A 20,224-nucleotide genomic window follows, 5' to 3' on the forward strand; every position below is an offset into this window, starting at 1 on the left:
GGTTTTCTTAAATGCTATTCTGATTATTCTTTGTTTGTTAAATCGGTTGACAACGACTTCACTGTCATTTTAGTGTATGTAGATGATTTAGTTTTTGCAGGTAATGATCTTGAGGAAATCAATCACACAAAATAAAGAAGAAAATGAAGGTAAAATAAGAAGATAATGTTATATGTTTTTTTTTGGAAAAATAAGAATATAATATGGGCAAAATAAGGAATCACAAATTACACCATGGTGTGGTGGTTATCTTGTGTTTTTCCTTTATTAAGTAGTATAGAGTGTAGAGTAAAGATGATTGTCTTTTATCTATTATAAGAAAATAAGTAAAATTTGTATGTCAAAATTAAATGAAAAACCAGAATTTACAAGTAAATCATGAGGACAAAAATGGGTATTTGTTATATATAATAAAATTAACTATATCGAATATTTACACTAACGTTTCAATAAAAGATTTTCATAAAAATTGTGACGACGTGACATATTTTCCTTTTTTTTGCTCATTTATTATATATATAAAATTAACTATGTAGAATATTTACGGTAACGTTTCAACAAAAGAGTTTCATAAAAACAGTAATGACGTGACATATTTTTACGTTTTTGCTCATTCATTATTATTGCTTATTGAGACTTGAGTTGAATATATTTTATTTTTATATTTTTTAGGCTGAGATTATAGTACATGTCTGTTGACTCGCATTCTTATTTTCTAGTATTGAAAATTTAATTTTTATATATTTAACTTTTTAGAATTATATAACACTTTTTCTATTGAGTGTACTTGACATTATAATTTATGTAATAGAAAATTATGGAAATGAATTGTAATATTATTAAAACATGCATTAAAGAATATATTGATGGTTTGATATTTTTGGTATATGTAACTTCTTCTAACTTTCATTGACATTCTTTTGTTGTGTGCGAAAAGTGAAAACATTGCAATAATAATTAATTAGAATGACAAAATATACAATAAGAAATTACACTATATTAGATAGTTATAAGTTGATTTGGGTGTAGAAGTACTAGTGTGTTGACGGTCACTGTCGTGTCTGTCAATCCACTTTCTTATCGTTTGTAACGTATGGTTTGTATATTATAAATGACAAAAATAGTTTGTGTTAAATATTTGTAATTTGCAGTTAAACTTATTCGATTGATGTAATGTTCAACTTTTTTAAATACACTTTTAAAATAAAGAAGAAAATGAGTGTAAAATAAAAAGACAATGTTATATGGTTTTTTGTAGAAATAAGAATATAATAAGGGCAAAATAGGGAATCACAAATTACACTATGGTGTGGTGGTTATTTTGTGTTTTCCCTTTATTAAGTAGTATAGATAAAATAAAATAGATATAGATATACAACTATTTTTTATCATGATATCATATAATTTTATGCAATTTACTAAATTAAATAGAAGAACTGTATTTCACTTCTTCAATCTTGAAACATTAATATTATCTGATAATATCATCGCAAATTATTTGAACGTAAAAAACCTTGTGTTAGGAATATTATACTTGGTTAATATGTAAGACATAAAAAATAAACTTTGAACTTAACAAAGATAATTCTGGATAAATTTCTTCTTGATCATTTCCAATTCTAGTACAGAATAAATAGAAAAGAAAGATAACTGCTAAATGATCTAGACCTTACATGTGGTCAGATCTTATATCAAGAGAAGTTACAAACAGTTTTAAATAACCAAATAAAAATAACCAGATTAATTGAGATGATAATCCTTAAGCCAGGCTGGTGCTACTATACTGCGTTTGGACCTTACTGGTGCATTAAGGGCCCTATCATTGCCCACCTCATCTAAAGAAACCTTGTCCTCAAGGTTTGGGACATATTTATCAAGAGTTGGACAGCCCATTGCATGATTGGGAGATGTTGCTTATGAGTGCTTTTGTACAGCACGTGATTGTGGTGCTGGATAGCTGTGTGCCACTGTGGAGTAATCCAATGCACTTGACGGTTCACAGGCAGGGAGTGATGGGCGGGAAACTTGAATGAGTGAAGGACAAAACGTGTCCGTGTGTCCCGAGGAAAGTGGTCCCGGTTGGACACATGTTGATGCTGTGTTTGTTGGTGTGCAGTTGATGAATGGTTGAGATGAAACCAGATCTGAATGGGGGAAACGTTTCGCAAGATTGGGCCTGCCGTGTCCATTTATAGGCAGTGAATTTAGCCTTTTACTGTGCCATGAAGAAAGAGAGACATTATTTTGCTGCGATGGACAGTTGGAGTGGGAAATAAACGGTCTAGATGCAGAACCGGTAGGATTATTTTTTGGAATTGATGGTTGGGATGGAAGTGGAAACGGTTTTTTTTTTTTTTGGACGTGGGAAGAGTTATATTTTGTAACTATGTGACCAGCTGGATGGTTAATCTGAATGTCACCCATGTTGCTTTTTTCAGAGAGTGTCTTAGGCAATGAAGAGTAAGTTTTGTCAAAAGACTTTTCATCCCTCACAGCGTCCTCAATATCCCTCCCTTGAAAAAAATCTACATTATTGTTTCTTGTCTCATTCTCTGTATTCGTCTCCCCTTCATTAGTCTCTGTAATAATGTTGTATATCCTTTCCATGTTTTCAGAAGTAACTGGAAGAGGAATAAACTGAGCGTCCGGGTCTCCGTGAAACCAGCGAAGAAGAGATACATGAAAAACAGGGTGGATCCTGGCAGTCGGTGGTAAAGAGAGTTCATATGCGACAGTCCCAATCCGACGATTGACCTTGTAGGGCCCAAAAAACCTTGGTGAAAGCTTGTTAGAACTCCGACGAGCTAGTGAAAGCTGTCGGTAAGGTTGAAGTTTTAATAAGAACCAATCGCCAATATCAAAGGTAATATCATTCCTTCCAGACTGTGTTTGAGCGATCATTCGCTGTTGGGCTCGCACTAAATTTTGTTTAAGTGTAGACAATATTTCCGTGCGGTTTTGTAGGCTCTGGGCTACCGGAGAAACCATGCCAGTTGCACCAAAAAAACTCTTGAGAGCTGGTGGAGATCGACCATAGACTGCTTCGAACGGAGACATGCCAATAGAGGAATGCTTATTGATATTGTACCAATATTCTGCAAGTGGAAGGTGATGGTACCATCTATGTGGGTGTGTGCTGGTGAAACATCGGAGATATGTCTGGAGGCAACGATTAACCACTTCTGTCTAGCCATCGGTCTGAGGATGATATGCAGAACTAAAACAGAGGCTAGTACCCAGGAGACGGAAGAACTCCTTCCAAAAAGTGTTGAGAAACACTCGGTCCCGATCTAAAACAATAGAGCGAGGAACACCATGTAAGCGGACAAATTCGGTTAAGAATCTGTGAGCAAGTGTTTCTGCGCTAAACTTGGATGGCAAACCGATGAAATGAGAATATTTTGAGAGACGGTCAACAATAACCCAAATCACTATGTGACCATGACATTGAGGTAAGTGAGTGATAAAATCCATAGAAATGTCATCCCATATCTTATCTGGAATGGAAAGTGGCTGGAGTAACCCATTTTTCTTGGCAGGAACATATTTGTTATATTGGCACACTGTGCAGTGTCTGATGAAATGCTTAGTATCTTTGTAAAGTCCAGGCCAGTAACAAGAAGCGGCTATGCGAGCGACTGTTGGTTTGAGACCTAAATGTCCACCATTGGAGTTGAATGGAACTCGGTTCTAATAGTGATTCGCAAACCTGGGAGATCTGGTATGAAAAGTTTATTTTTCATAAAATAAAACTCCTTTAGAAAAATGAAACTTTATTTTCATATTGGAATCAGATTCACTTTTGTTGATGAGTGCTTGTCCTTCTGATGTAGCATAAAATCTGTGAAATTGGTCAAGGAGTGTTGGCATTGGAGATGACAAGAAACTGAGAACATTAACATCTGGACAACGAGACAAGGCATCTGCAACTCTGTTAGAGGTACCGGTTCTATACTTTATTTCGTACTGAAACCCGACAAGTTTTGTTGCCCATTTTTGTTGTTCTGGTGTATGTAATGCTTGAGTGGTGAGATGTTTAAGGCTTTGTTGATCTGTTAATATTCTAAAATGTCGACCAATTAAATATTGACGCCACTTTTTTACTGCTTTTGTTACAACAAACATCTCCCTAACATAAGCTGAAGAATGTTGCATGCGAGTAGACATCTTCTTGCTGAAGTAGGCTAAAGGATGGCCATTTTGGGACAGAACAGCACCAACAGCAATCGCAGAGGCATCAGTTTCCACATTAAAAGTCTGGGTGAAATCTGGAAGATTTAATACGGGTGTTTTTGTCATTGCGAGTTGTAAATTTGTAAAGGCCAAATGAGCCTTCTCTGACCATGTAAAATTATTCTGTTTGAGTAGGTCGGTGAGAGGAGCGGCAAGTGAGGCATAATTCTGCACAAATTTACGATAAAATCCGGTTAGGCCCAAGAAACCTCTCAGGGCTGTAAGCGATTTCGGTGTTGGCCAATCCAACACAGCTTTAATTTTGTCCGAATCTGGTTGGACATCGGCTGCCGTAATAATATGCCCCAGATAGGTAACAGAAGCAACCCCAAAAACACATTTTGATAATTTGGCATAAAACTGATCAGATGCTAATAGGCCCATCACAATTTGCAAGTGATTGATGTGATCTGTCAAGTTTGCACTATAAATGAGGATATCATCAAAAAAATACTAGGACAAACCTTCGCAAGTGTGGCCGAAGTAGATCATTCATTGCTACTTGAAAAGTAGAAGGGGAATTCGTAAGACCAAAGGGCATTACCAAGAATTCGTAATGTCCATCAAATGTACGAAAGGCAGTCTTATGGGCATCTGCAGGATTGACCCGAATTTAGTGGTAACCAGATCGCAAATCTATTTTTGAAAAGATAGTTGCACCGCCAAGTTCATCCAATAACTCATCTATTGTTGGTATAGGAAACCGATCAGGAATAGTAACCGAATTTAAGGCCCGATAATCAACACAAAATCTCCATGTTTCGTCCTTCTTTCGCACCAAAAGTACTAGTGAAGAAAATGGACTAGTGCTTGGAACAACAATACCTGTTTTTAACATGTCATGTAACATGGAGGTCATGATTTCTTTTTGAGAATGGGGGTAACGATAAGGTTTTATGTTTACGGGGGATGAGTTAGGTAGTAGAGGAATGTGATGATCATGGGGTCTGTGAGGGGGTAAGGTTGTCGGTGTTTGAAAAATGGAGTCAAATGTCTGTAGGACTGTTTGAATTTGTGGGTCTGTATCATGAGAACAGTTGGGAAGTGGGGAAGAGGAAATTGTATCAGTAGGTAGAATGGTGATAGCATGATAAATAGCAATGCCGTCTGTCTGTAATAATCTTGTAAACTGATGGAGAGTGGAAGGTTGGGGTCCTTGGCTGGGTTCACCTTTGAGGGTGACTATAGTCTGTCCAACATTAAATTGCATGGATGGGACGGAAAAATCTGAGACAATTGGCCCTAAGGTTTGGAGCCAATCAATTCCTAAAACAACATCAGCCCCTTTAATTGGAAGTAAGTAGAAGGGAATGAGAAATTGTTGTTGTTGTAAGGTGATGGGAGTGGCATCACATAACCCACTACAAAAAATATGTGCCCCATTGCCCACCATGACAGGAAATTGTGTTGTTTTGGATATGGGCAGATTGAGGAAGTTGGCAAGGCGGGGTTGGAGGATGTTGTGAGAACTTCCAGTATCAACTAGAACTGTTACATGATGGCCATATATAGTGCCTAAAAATTTGAGGGTTTTAGGAGAGGGTGGACCCCCAAGTGCTTGGTCGGAGATGTGAAAATGGATTGGTTCTTCGGTATCGACGGCAAGGGTGGGTTGTGTGAGATTTGCATCTGTAGAGTGAGTGTAGGAGAACTCAGTATCAATTAGTAGGGTGGGGTCATCATCCAAAAGTAATAGAAATTTCTTGTTTTGACATCTATGGCCCGGTATAAATTTCTCATCACAATTATAACAAAGACCTTGGGCACGTCGCTCCTGCAATTGAGCAGTAGATAACCGACGAATGGGAATGGATAGGTTAGGGGAGAAAGAAGTGCTTGTAGGTGTAAGCGGTTGAGAAGGTTTGGCACCCGAGTTGGAAGTTATGTGGGTAGGAAATCTGGTGGGTTTGTAGGGGTTGTTGTTATGGTCTTTCAACTTGGCCTCAACTAACTTGGCCAATCCTAAAGCATCTGATATGGAAGTTGGGCGCAAAATAGCTAATTCTCGTTTGATGTCAGGGATGAGGCCTGAAATAAAACAATTCAAAATGACTTCTTGGGATAATCCCCATATTCTGTTGCACAATTTCTCAAACTGTTGTTGATAATCAGCGACCGTTCCAACTTGCTGCAATTTAAATAATTCCGCCTGGTGATTAGTGTAAGAGGATGGTCCAAAACGGATCTCTAAATCTCTTGTGAAAGAGTGCCAATCAGAAAGTTGAGAGTTATGAAACATCCACTTAAACCAACTTAGGGCTTCCCCTTGCATATAGAAAGAAATCATAGGTAATCGTTGATCTGGTGGTACAAAGTACATTTGACAAAATTGTTCTACTTGGAATATCCAATCTAATGGTTCAGACCCATTAAATGGTATAAGTTGTAACTTGGGTGGTCGAGGTTGTGGGTTAGGAATGATTTGTGGAAAGGAATGGGGAGGATACGTTGAGGGTGGAATATGAAATGGGGGTGGGGTGTGTTGGGTAGATGAAGAAGCGTGAAAGGGTGGTGGAATTTGTGTAGGTGTATGGGAAGAGGAGTTGGGAAGAGATGCAAGATGTGGTGGGTCGTGGGAAACTGGAGTAGCCATGCGAATGTCAGCCAGTTGATCAGTGATACTGTGGAGAGCATTAGTAATGGCATCGTGTCGAGCACCTTGTTGTTCCTGATGTTCTTTGAATTTTTCCAGGAAAAGATGAGGTAGAGGTTCATCTTGTTCTTTCTGGGTGGTTTTGGGAGGCATTTAGAGAATGAAAGCACTAAATGTTAGGAATATTATACTTGGTTAATATGTAAGACATAAAAAATAAACTTTGAACTTAACAAAGATAATTCTGGATAAATTTCTTCTTGATCATTTCCAATTCTAGTACAGAATAAATAGAAAAGAAAGATAACTGCTAAATGATCTAGACCTTACATGTGGTCAGATCTTATATCAAGAGAAGTTACAAACAGTTTTAAATAACCAAATAAAAATAACCAGATTAATTGAGATGATAATCCTTAAGCCAGGCTGGTGCTACTATACTGCATTTGGGCCTTACTGGTGCATTAAGGGCCATATCACCTTGTTTGGATGTTTAAATTTTATATTTAACACATTTTGAATTTTATGATATTATTTTTATTTCATTTGTTAGATTTTAATTAGTATTTGAGATTTTAAATCCCTAAAAAACAAGGAACAAGAGATAAAAATCATAAAATACTCCATGCTTAGAAAGATAGAGAGGTAGAAATTGGAGAATACTTTTCTGACATGTCATCATCCCTTCCAACTCATAAATTAGAAAATCGGGAATTAGAAAAGATGGAGAAAAAAATGTGTGCACGTTATAAATTATATCCAAAAAAATGGACAAAAAAATGTATGTATATTATAACTTGAGAAACTTAATTAATATATTTATTTCTATTAAATTTATGTAATATTTTTTACTTTAAAAATAGATCTGTAAAAACCTTTAGTTTTCTAAAAAATGATAAATAGCAATAAATCTAACTCGATAAATTAAAAACGATTACAAAGGAGCGTAGGGAATGGAATAGTTTATGGCAAAACAAGTTCTGATATTCACCGCAAAATTTTCCAGTATCGTCACCGACACTCATCCTGAACAGTGTTTTCCCTTACTTGGTTGTCACTGGTGGGAGGAAAAAAACACTCAAAAGTTAGCAATACTCAATTTCAGCGATATTTTTGTTGTGTCGGTAGCTTAAATAAAATAAAATATTCTCTCGGTAGCTTATAGGCATTTATAATTAATCATACGATAAAAAGAGTAATTGTAATTTTCAATTTTATAAAAAGACATTAATATTTTAAAATTACCGCTTTATTCATTATTATAAGTATTATAAGAAGCAGAATGTTTATGGAATATTAATAAGTATGATTATGGATAATAAATATAAATATGAGTTTGTAGAGAATAAAAATATAATATGATTATGGATTAATTTTAAGTCATATTTTAACAATACAAATATAACATTGGAAGTCCTTACAAAATTCACAAGTTTTAACATTAAAATGTTAATATTACACTCTTTCTTATTAATGAACATATGACAATAAATACGATAGTTCAAAATTTCAAATAGCAATAATTATTATACACCCTTAATTTATTAATTCTTTATATATAAAATAAGAGATACATTTGATTATATTAAACATAAAAAGAATAAAATATAAGTGCTACATATAGCATATATAATATAAACCTTACAAAAAGAATCACCGACACATTCTAGATAATACATTACAATAAAGATTAGATAAAGTAATATTTGTGGACCTGAATTAATGTTCGTTACTTAATAATAATTTAAAATTACAGAACACTTTTTAAAAATATTATAAATTTGGATATTTATTTCTCTAATATTTTCCGAAGAATAAAATAGTAAGTATTTATTGCAAAACTAAAAATACTATCCCAAATATAAAACAAATTTATTTTCTGAAATATACGTAATATTTGTCAAGTGGTACATCAATATGCTTGTGTATTCTCAAATTCTAAATGTAAATTGAGGGAAAACATATACAGAGATGAATATGGGTTTTATAACTGTTAGTATATAGTAACAGTGTGTAATTCTTTATTGTATATAGATATTACATTTGTTGAAATTTATTAAATAAAAAAGTGTAAATTAAAACGTGACATATACCCACATTAGGAAAAATCCTTAATTTTATTCCGGCAAATACAAGTACCAAATGCATCAGTACATAATTGTCTGTTGGCGTTAAAACGCAAAAAGCTGAAGTCCTGTTTATTTCATACCGATTTTTATGGTCCTTAGGTCCTACCTGTCACTTCAAGTTTCAAAATTTCAGTTTCTCCGTAAACAATCAAAACACAATCATAGCTACAAGACTCCTATAGTACTAGTAGTTAAAACTGCAAGGTTCCATTATCTTTTTTCAATCAATTTTTCAAAAACGAAAAAATTGGATCATATGTCATCTTTTATGACTAATAAGAAAAATCCATTCATTTAAAAAAAAATTATAAAAAATAAAAATTAATATTTTAATATTATTTTATAAAGTAAAATTAATTTAGAACATAGGAACAAAAAAATTATAGGAACAAATAATGATCTAAAATAAAAGTTAAGCCATTGTAACATCAAATTAAATTACACTTATTTTCTATTAAAATATTAAAAGCAAAAAGGAAAAGAGAAATAGAGATTATTTTACAGATTGTCTGAAATCCCACACTGGTTCCTTTGATGATGATAACAGAGAGCTAGAGTTTCTGCAAAAAACAGAACTTTTTCCATTATCATCAGATTCACTCTCTATCACGAAGTGTCCCAACAAATCAACCTTCTGAACCAAATTTTCTTCACAAAGAAACTCATTACTGAAAACCCTTTCCACCTCTCTCCCAAAATCATGGACAAAAACATGGGTCATGGTTTTTCCACCGGTGCCAGTTTTTTTACTCTTCGCCAGAACCGCCGCTGTGAAAATCGCCGACATTCTCCCCGGAGCCGCTGGAAAATACCCTCTTGGCCCATCAACAAGAATCACATCCCATGGGACTTGATATATATGGTTTGGTAAATCGTTGATGCCAAGCTTACACTCGGAGAACAAGAGATTCTGCACGGGCTTGCACTCTTCTCTGGATCGTGCTTTTGCATGGGAGAGAAGGTTAGGGTAGTCGCTAACTTTTGTGGTAAACTGAACATCATAAGCTTCAAACCCAGCATTGGAACTTTCAAAATTAGAGATGAGATATTCATTTTCGTCAATGAAAACGGTTCGGCCATTGTGGTTGAGCGCATGCCAAAGGAGAGACTCGTGAGTGAGACCAAAGATAAGGAAGTTGGGATTTTGGGTTTTCAGTAGTATAGTTGTGATGGCATGGAGTTCATCATGGGACATGGGTTTTGTTGTTGTTGTTGTTGTGGTGGTGGTGATGTTGGTTATGGAGGCATAGTGGAGGAGGGCTTTGGTGACGGAGGGTGAGAGAGGAGAGGTGGTGGTGGGAGGAGTGGTGGTTGGAGTGGTGGAGAAGAAGATGGTGGTGGTGAAGAGGGTGATAGTGAAAAGTAAGGTGAAGAAAATGAGGAAGAAGAGGAGGCATAAGCGGTGGTGAGAGAGGAGTGGTGATGGGAGGGTTTGTTTGTGGAGGAGTAAGAGCTTTGTATTTAAGTTGGTGGGCTTCATGTTGTGTTGGGGTATGAATATGATAGAAGAGAGAAGAGGTTTTGGTTGATTTTGTTTCATGGGTATCCTCTCCCTTTATCACTATGTCTTTTGTTTTCACTTGGGTGGGGTGACTTATTGATTACAAATTTGTTTTTTAATCAAAATTTGAGATTATTTTACGATTTAAAAAATATATATTTTTTAGTGCAAAAGACAAGATTGATATATTATTGCAGTAGTGTAATTCAAAATCCTCTTTTCAATAATGCCTTGGAATTTTTATCCTCACTTTTACGTACTCCATATCATATAGAAAGGGAAGAGAAGTTGAGAAGTTGAGAAGTTGAGAAGTTCAGGAGAAATTAACTTTTCCACTTATTTGATTGATAATTGAGAAAAAATAAAAATTATAAAAATATGTGAGATCCGTACAAAACTAGAAAAAGTTGTACAAGTTTAGATTGATGTAATTTAGTAGTTTATGATTATAAGTTCCCAAATTTATGGAAATTTCCCTATATGTGAGATCCATACAAAACTAGAAAAAGTTGTAAGTTTAGATTGATGTAATTTAGTAGTTTATGATTATAAGTTCCCGAATTTATGGAAATTTCCCTTTAACGTGAATAAATACTACGTATTTAAGCTTTAAAAATATTATTTTAGTAAATTCATGGTAGCATGTTAAACACTGAACCTCATTTTAAGGACTTCATTCACCAACTTCTCATTGTAAAATTACTCACCACATAATGGCCATGTGACCAAGGGCTCCCCAATAATTCCTCCTTCTTTAACCGAGCGAAGAGATAATCCCAATCTTTAACCGAGCAAATATGTCTTTTCTCACCATATGTGCAATGAAATAGGTGTAATAAAACAAATATCTATTCGCAATATAATATTTAATAGTTCAATGACAAAAAAATTAATATCAAGAAGATCACAATTTTTACTTAACACTAAAAACAACATTCTCAAATCCTACTTAGGAAAGGAAGTAAAATACTCATCTAGTAAACTATACCAAATGCCTAGCTTTATTCTTCTCAACTCCACGGGCTCTCTGGTTTGTTCTCTAGTCTCCCCCTTTCTATTCTTTTTGCTTTTCATGTTTTCACCAAAGACACATCCCACTTTTGCCTTTTAGTTTCTTTTCATTTAGACGTTTTTCTATTTTTAATTTTTTATGTTGTTTTGTTTCATTTCCCCTTTTAATTATTTTAACCTTTTCATTTCGTTTAATTATTTTAACTTTTACTTTAACTACTTATAATAATTTTTGATGTTTTAGAAACTCAATATATATTTATATTATATTTTTCATTTATACCCTAATACATTATTTCATTTTCACCCCTATTTCTCCATTTCTTATTAATTTAGTTTTTAATATGGATTAAATGTTAATTTAGTTAAATTGTGTGAATATTTTACCTTATTTAATAATTTTATGAACTATATACATAACCTTTAAAAAATATAAATGTGGAACATATCTCGATTTCTCCACCTTGATATTATGGACAGAGATCACATGTTATCAAGACTCAAGAGTGTCTTACTCTCTCTTGGATTAATTGGATATTGTTATATAAATAAAAGAAAAACTTATAAAAATAAAAAGTAACAATGTTATATTAATTGTTAAAATCTGGTTGATCGAGCAAAATAGTGGGACGCCAGGTGATATATATCTTAATGTTTATGGAACAAAACTATTTATTATGGTGTGACTTGTAAGAATTTTGGGTCACACATGTAATATTTAAGTGTTGTTAGATTCATTATTTTATGTAGTCAAATTAAAGTGATCTAATTCACATAAGGTATATGACTATAGACATACTTGTCATGGAAATTATTGTACAGATACATAAAGTATTGTTTCTATTTTATGATGGGCGAAATTGGAATAAGAAATCAAGTAATATCACTCTTCATGGTAGGTTATGCACTTCTTACAAACAAGGGGTTATAGTCCCCAATTGTAGACAACATAACAATAGAAACAATATGAACCACAACATAACAAGTCATTCTCTTATAGGAGAAACTAATTAAGGTTAAGGGTGGTCTACAATTGGAAGACCAAAGAACTCACATGTTCTACTATGAATATGCATTTGCATACAAGAACAATGAGGACATGGAGGACATTTGGATACAAGGATATATGACATAATGTACATTCAGCATATTCTCTATGAATATATTAAGGTACGCTTCTACTATAGTTTTGTATATCTTCTTGATGATTTGACATGAAAGATATTGGTTACATATTATGATATTGTTCATCATATTTAGTATGTATGTAGTATGCATCTTCAAGCATATAAAGTATCTCCCACCATCAATTAAAGTCTTCTATATTAAAGAGATTTTTCCTACGATATCAGAGCCACTTTCATGTCATGTCGTTGGGAGTTAAAGTTATCATGTAATAATTTTGAGAGTATGTGGTAGAATTGTCTTTATGAAAATTCTTTTTCTTCTAAAGAAGTCATAATGAAAACATGTCCTATTTAGTTGGTTTAATGTCATTGTCATAAGAGCATGAGTTTTGATTTTGATTCAAGTTGATACAAGAGATTATTGATGGTCATGATAGATAATTCCATGAAAATATGAAGGTCGCATGTTCTAAACCAAACCTCTGATTTGTTTTGGAATTAAACATTCTAAAACTATAAAATACGTTTTAGTTGTTGTTCCAGTCCGGTCATATCCACGTTTCTAACCCCAAAGAATCTATTAGCCTAGAATCCTCAGGTTGCCCCCTTCTGCCCGAGTATCCCGTGCAGTACTCTACATGTCCAATTTGTTCGCCTCATATGGGTTCACCCGTGGCAGATACAATAACTGCTTATGACACGACATTAAGGCATCTGACACGCTATTTAATGCACCTCATGCATGCTATTTAATGCATCATTGACATATCATTTAATGCATCGCTGACTCGCCATCAATGTCAGGCAACAAACCACTTGTCACGCCACCTGAACATTCTACTTGCCCCCGAAAAATCGATAGCGGCAGATCCGTAGGTCAAGCAAGGACGACTAGAGTACATTTCTCGTACCCGTTAAAAGCTAACCAATGACCAGATGTCATCTCAGCATCTCTTAAGCTCTATAAATAGAATAGACCACACAAGAAGTATAATTAATTCTCATTCCCTCATTTATTGCTACACCTACTACTCTAACTTCTCTCTTATTTACTCTCTTATCTCTCTAGAATACTCTACTGACTTGAGCGTCAGCCAACCTTTTCAGGTACCTCCCTCGACGAGTCCAGACGATAATCCGACCAAGTTACCTTATCTCCTACATTCTACTGACCATCCATCCTCAGCTTCCGACCATCCATCCTCAGCTTCCGACCATCCATCCTCAGCCTCCGACCATCCATCCTCAACTTCCAATCATCCACTCTTAATAGTAAAGAACATTGGCGCCGTCTGTGGCTTACCTACAACATGGTGACCACCCGTAACCAAGCTCAACCACCTAGCCATGCAGAACCACTCAACCCAAATCACGACACCTCTTCCATTGAACCCCCATCACTAAGGCAACCATCTCACCAAGCTAGCCAGAGTCATCCCCAAACACCACCCTAGAAGCACCCACTACCCAACAACTTCGCCACTTGATCCAAACTCATTGCCAAATTATCCAACAACAGGCCCAACTACTAGCCGAGCTTCGCCAACATAGACCAGAACCCAATAATGGACCCTCGCGGCCATTTGTCGATGAGCACTCCGCTGAATCCGCCGAAGCCTCAAGCTCATCACGAGCACGACATCCTTTCATAGAAACCATCATGTCCTCACCACTCCCAAAACATCTTACCCGACCTAACAACATCGACCAGTACGATGGAACAAGTGACCCACAAGATCATTTAGCTGCCTTTGAAGCCTCAATGCTCTTTCATGGGGCCACTAACCCCATCATGTGTCGAGCATTTCCCCTCACCCTAAAACGTGTGGCCCTTTAGTTGTTTACTCGGCTCGCACCAAACAACATTGACCAATGGGCCACTCTCGCCAACGGGTTCAACATCCGCTTCATGACAAGCAAAGAACAACCCCGCTCTTCCTACACCCTGTCCGGTATACGACATGAGTCCCATGAGCCCCTAGTGTCAGGCTTGCAGGATGGCCTCTTCGGACAGGAGTTGGCTAAATATTCAAACGTCACAATGGAAGAACTCCGATCTAGGGCTTAACAATTCATCAATCTGGAAGAAACTCATCCTAACCGCCCATCCACCGAGCATAGAGAATACCAACTACCCTCACGGAAAGCCAAACACCCAAAAACACACGAACATCCTCGAGATGATCCACCCCGACAACCCAAAAAACCTAAATACACCTCATGCATCCCCCCTCAATGCTAGCCGCACTCAAATCCTACAAGAAGTTATGGCCACCCATTTAGTCCAGCTCACAAAACCCATTCCAGGTAGGAAAATAGGAACCCAAGACCATTCCAAATATTGTGACTTCCACGCCTTCTTTGACCATGTAATAGAAGAGTGTACCCAGCTGAGGGACATTATCGAAGACCTGATTCAAGCTAGGCTCCTCTGGAAATTTATAGCTTGGACCCGCCAAGAGCGATCACTACCCCTACATCGATCTAGCCCTCCTCGGAGACGTTCCCCCCAAATCAACAAGCACATCCTTCGAGCAGAGACCGAAGAGACCACTATAACTCCAACAATAGACGACAAAGGAGTCTGGTGGACATCAACACCATATCTGGCAGGTTCGCTACTGGTGGTACATCCAGGGCAGTCCAAAAAAGATATGTTCGAGAAGTCATGCAATCAACTGTCCGCAAACCCCGCTAGTATCCGGGCCACCAAGTAGTACCCTCGATCTCTTTTGACGACCATGATTATGAAGGCATCGTCCATGGTCAAGTCGATCCCCTCGTCATCACCGTCAAAATGAACAATAAAAAAGTGGGACGTTTGTTTGTTGACCAAGGCAGTTCAGCGGACATCATGTTTCAAGACCTGTTTACAAAGATGGAACTAAAAGAAAGGGACTTGTTGCCATATGATGGATAGCTTGTCGGTTTCACTGGACAAGGGATCAACCCTCGTGGTTATGTTAATATATGGCTGACTGTCGGAGAACAACCTCTAACTCGGACAATTCAAGCAAAGTTCCTAGTTATCGACTGTGTCTCAGCTTACAACGTCATACTCAGTCGACCAACACTAAACCATCTTGAAGCAATAGTCTCCACCCCGTATCTTTGCATGAAGTTTCTCTCATCCAGTCTCCGGGTATGTACAGTTAGGGGAGACCAACAGAGTGCAAGAAGTTGCTATCATATGAGTCTTCGGCCAAACCACACTTTAGTACGGGCACCACCCCCAAGAAAAAACAGTGAGGCGTGCACTTAATGGAGCTAGATTCCAGGGCAGACACTGAAGACCTACAACCTCAACCAGAAGGAGAAAAAACCTCCCTTCAACTCTGCCCCTCAAAGGAAAATCTAGTATATGTCGGTTGTACTCTCGACGAAACTCAGAGGACCAAACTGATTAAGTGCTTAAAACCCGACAAGGATCTTTTTGCCTGGTCCACCACGGATATACCCGGCATTGACCCCTTAGTGGTCTGCCATCGACTCACGACGAATCCAGGGGAAAGGCTGGTGGCCCAGAAGAAAAGAAAGATGGGCACCGAAAGAACAACTGAGGTTACATTGAAGATCTCACAACTACTAGAGGCCGGCTTTATATGAGAAATAACATACACCACCTAGTTGTCAAACGTCATGTTAGTCAGAAAACCATCTGGAAAGTGGCGAATGTATATGCATTATACAGACCTGAACAAAATGTGCCTAAAAGATCCATACCCCCTCCCAAACATTGATCATATTGTAGACAAATCCTCCAGGTACCATTTCAATCTTTTATGGATGCTTATTCGGGATATAACCATATCCCCATGTACCCTCCAGATCAAGATAAGACCGCCTTCATTACACCCATGGCAGCTTACTGTTACACAGTCATGCCATTCAGTGTGAAGAATGCGGGGGCCACATACTAGAGAATGATGAACACCATTTTTGGAGATCAGATTGGAAGAATCATGGAGGTCTATATGGACAACATGATCGCCACGAGTTTACTAACAGAAGATCATGTGACTATCCTCAATGTCGTCTTCGATCAATTGCGCCAGTTTAATATGCGCATCAACCTAGAAAAAGGTACATTCGGAGTCGAAGCCGACAAGTTCTTAGGATTTCTAATAACAAGCTGGGGTATTGAGGCCAACCCAGCAAAGTGCCAAGCAATTATAGACATGTGCAGCTCAAGATCAATGAAGGAAGTCCAATAACTCAATGGACGGTTGGCAGCCTTGGCCAGATTTCTTCCTGCATCTGCCAAACATTCCCTCCCACTATTCCAGATCCTAAAAAAGAGCAACACGTTTACTTGGCCAGAAGATTGTGAAGCAATTTTCCAAACTTTCAAAAAATACATGACTACTCCCCCCGTGCTTTCTAAACCTGCACCCGCTAAGACACTATATGTCTACTTAGTAGTAACAGACGGGGCAGTAGCAACCGCTCTAATCAGAGAAAGTAAAGATGGTCAACATCCAGTATACTTCACCAACAAAGCATTATAAGACCTAGAGCTCAGATATCAGAAGTTGGAAAAGGTCGCCTACACCCTCTTGATGGCAACAAGACAACTACGACAATATTTTTAATCTCACCCCATGGTGGTCAGAACCAATCAACCTATACGCCATATTTTGCACAAGCCTGAGATAGTCGGGTGGATGATTTTCTGGTATATTGAACTGTCATAATTTGATATACGGTACGAACCTAGAACGGCTATCAAAAGCCAAGTCCTGTCAGATTTTGTTGCCGAATTGACCACACAACTAGGTAGTTTTGAGCAAATATGGACTATCTATGTTGACGAATCATCCAACCCGCGGGGCAGCGGGGCATGGTCCGATTAGAAAACGGCCAGGGGATGACCATTGAGCACTCACTAACATTCACCTTTCCTACATCAAACAATCCAGCAGAATATGAAGCATGCATTGTCAGGTTACAGTTGGTGAGAGAAATTGGGGCAGAAAAGGTCTCCATATGTAGTGATTCCAAACTCGTAGTCTCTCAGATTACGGGAGCCTATAAGACAAAAGACTTGTCACTCGGGAAATACCTCGCCAAGGTTAAGGAATTAATGGCCAAGTTTAAAATAGCTTCCATCCAGCACGTCCCAAAGGAGTAGAATATATGGGCTGATATTTTGTCCAAACTAGCAAGCACGAAGAGCCCGGGTAACAACAGATCAGTGGTTCAAGGGACAATCCTACATTCAAGTGTCATGGCCGTCGAGCAAACACAGATCCCAGACGATTGGACTGGCACAATCATCAGGTACTTATCCAATGGCTACTTGCCAGTGGATCAGAAGGACAGACAAAGATTCCTTAGCTATAATTCGTGGTTCACCATAGTACAAGGTTGCTTGTATCATTGGGGATTTTCTACTCATGTGCTTAAATGCCTCGGCCCCAATAGGGCTCGATATGTCCTCCGAGAAATCCACGAAGGGAGTTGCGGTCATCACCTCGACGCAGCATCACTCACCAAGAAGATACTCCAAGTCAGATATTATTGGTCGACCATGGACAAAGATGCCTTTGAGTTCACCAAGAAGTGTGTACCCTGCCAATTGTTTGTTGACCTCCACAAGGCCCCTCCTAAAGAGCTAACTACAACAATGATCTCATGATCATTTTGCAGATGAGGTACGGACATTTTGGGACCATTTCCACCAGCAACCAGACAACATAAATTCCTGATAGTGGTGGTCGACTACTTCACTAAGTGAACTGAAGCTGAACCCTTATCCAACATCATGGCGGTCAAAATCCGGAAATTTACTTGGAGGAATATCATAACAAGGTTTGGGATACCTGCTGCAATAGTCACCGATAACAGAACTCAATTTTCTCACCGGAAGTTTAGAGAACTGCTATCAAGTCTTCACATCAAACAACACTTCACTTCAATTGAGCACCCTAAGACAAATGGTCAGGCGGAAGCGGCTAACAAAGTCCTCCTCTATGGGATAAAAAAAATTGCAACAAGCCAAAGGAGCATGGCCGAAACAGTTACATCATGTCCTATGGGCTTACCGTACAACTCTTCACTCCACCATCGAGGAATCGCCTTTCAACCTTACTGGTCTGAGGCTATGATCCCAGTGGAGATCGACGAACCCACTTGGTGGACAATACACTTTGATGAAACGACCAACTCAACCATCATGAGACACAACTTAGGCTGGATCAAAGAGAATAGAGGTCGAGCCAGAATTAGAGAGACCGACGTCAAAAGAAGAGCCACCGAAAAATACAATAGAACGGTGGTACCACGAGACTTGAAAACAGGCAGCTTAGTACTCAGGAGGGCTGGCATTGAAAAGACAAAAGGCTAACTAGCACCCAATTGGGAAAGAAATCCCCCGTACTTGGAACGTGACAAACATATGATAGTTTTTCGCTTGAAAATGTAAATCTGTGCCAGACCTTTATACGGTTGAGCAAAATGATGTAACCAAATCCAACTTATATGTGAATGAGGTATTATTCAGATGTCTTACATAAGTCCTCTTGGTCGCCAACAATATAACCCCAAAGGTGCAGGCCAGTCCCCCTCTGGCAGCGATTCACTATACAAACCCAAGTCAGGACCAAGTCCTCTTAGTCGCCAACAATATAAACCATAGGTGTAGGCCAGTCCCCCTCTAGCGACGATTCACTCCACAAACCCAAGCCAGGACCAAGTCCTCTTGGTCGCCAACAATATAACCCAAGAGGCGTGGGCTAGTCCCTCTCTGGCAGCAATTCACTCCATAAACCTAAGACAGGACCAAGTCTTATTGGTCGCCAACAATATAACCTCAAAAGTGTAGGTCGGTCCCCCTCTGGCGGAGATTCACTCTACGAGGCATGGGTTAGCCCCCCTCTAACAACAGTTTTAATACTTTAGGGTTATTCAACATCTTCAAATTCAGCAAAATTTTAAACCGAGCAACTATTACTTAATAGGTATGTCACTCTCATTCACATTCAACAAAATGTTAAATCGAGCAACTGTTACTTAATGGGTATTTCATTTTCATTCAAGTTCAGCAAAATATTAAACCGGGCAATTGTTACTTAATGGGTGTTTCATTCTCATTCAAGTTCAACAAAATGTTGAACCGAGCAACTGTTACTTAATGGGTATTTCATTCTCATTCAAGTTCAGCAAAAATGTTAAACCGATCAACTGTTACTTAATGGGTATGTCACTCCCATTCACATTCAACAACATTTTAACCAAGCAATCATTACATAATGGGTATTCTACATTTTCATTCAAGTTTAATATCAGTTCATCGGTTAACATTACATTCTTATTCTCATTCAAGTCCCATATCTTAATAATGATTTACGGTCAACCCTCACGTTAACCCCGATTAGAGTGTAAGCCAGATCTTACTGATTATTCGGCCTATTAGTTATCCGCATGGTTAGATAGTCGATTTAATTATCTGATCGATTAGTTATCTGAATGGTTGATTAGTCGATTTAATTACTCTGGTCAACAAGACATTACGAGTGCAGAAACAAAATAACACAGTAGATAAAATAACAAAGGTCTTCATTGAAAATAAGAAATTACAAGTGCAGAAGCAAAACAAAAACAACTAAACCTAATCCCCCCCCCGAGCTCG

At 37.7% G+C, this 20,224-nt stretch overlaps 3 protein-coding genes across 3 annotated transcripts; all 3 read right to left on the reverse strand.

The window, feature by feature from the left end:
* Window positions 1,915–4,617, reverse strand: LOC109332519. The gene is made up of 3 exons (XM_019567504.1): window positions 3,801–4,617; window positions 3,237–3,653; window positions 1,915–3,095 (listed from the first exon to the last, which is right to left on the reverse strand). The coding sequence occupies exons 1-3, from the start codon at window positions 4,615–4,617 to the stop codon at window positions 1,915–1,917; spliced, it is 2,415 nt and encodes an 804-aa protein (XP_019423049.1).
* On the reverse strand, window positions 4,847–6,979 carry LOC109332520. Its single transcript, XM_019567505.1, has one exon. The coding sequence runs from the start codon at window positions 6,977–6,979 to the stop codon at window positions 4,847–4,849; it is 2,133 nt and encodes a 710-aa protein (XP_019423050.1).
* LOC109332258 (protein IRX15-LIKE-like) lies at window positions 9,416–10,507 on the reverse strand. The gene has a single exon (XM_019567181.1). The coding sequence runs from the start codon at window positions 10,493–10,495 to the stop codon at window positions 9,449–9,451; it is 1,047 nt and encodes a 348-aa protein (XP_019422726.1). The 5' UTR covers window positions 10,496–10,507; the 3' UTR covers window positions 9,416–9,448.

Source organism: Lupinus angustifolius, chromosome LG18 (genome assembly GCF_001865875.1).
Source record: "Lupinus angustifolius cultivar Tanjil chromosome LG18, LupAngTanjil_v1.0, whole genome shotgun sequence".
NCBI classification, from domain to species: Eukaryota; Viridiplantae; Streptophyta; class Magnoliopsida; order Fabales; family Fabaceae; genus Lupinus; species Lupinus angustifolius.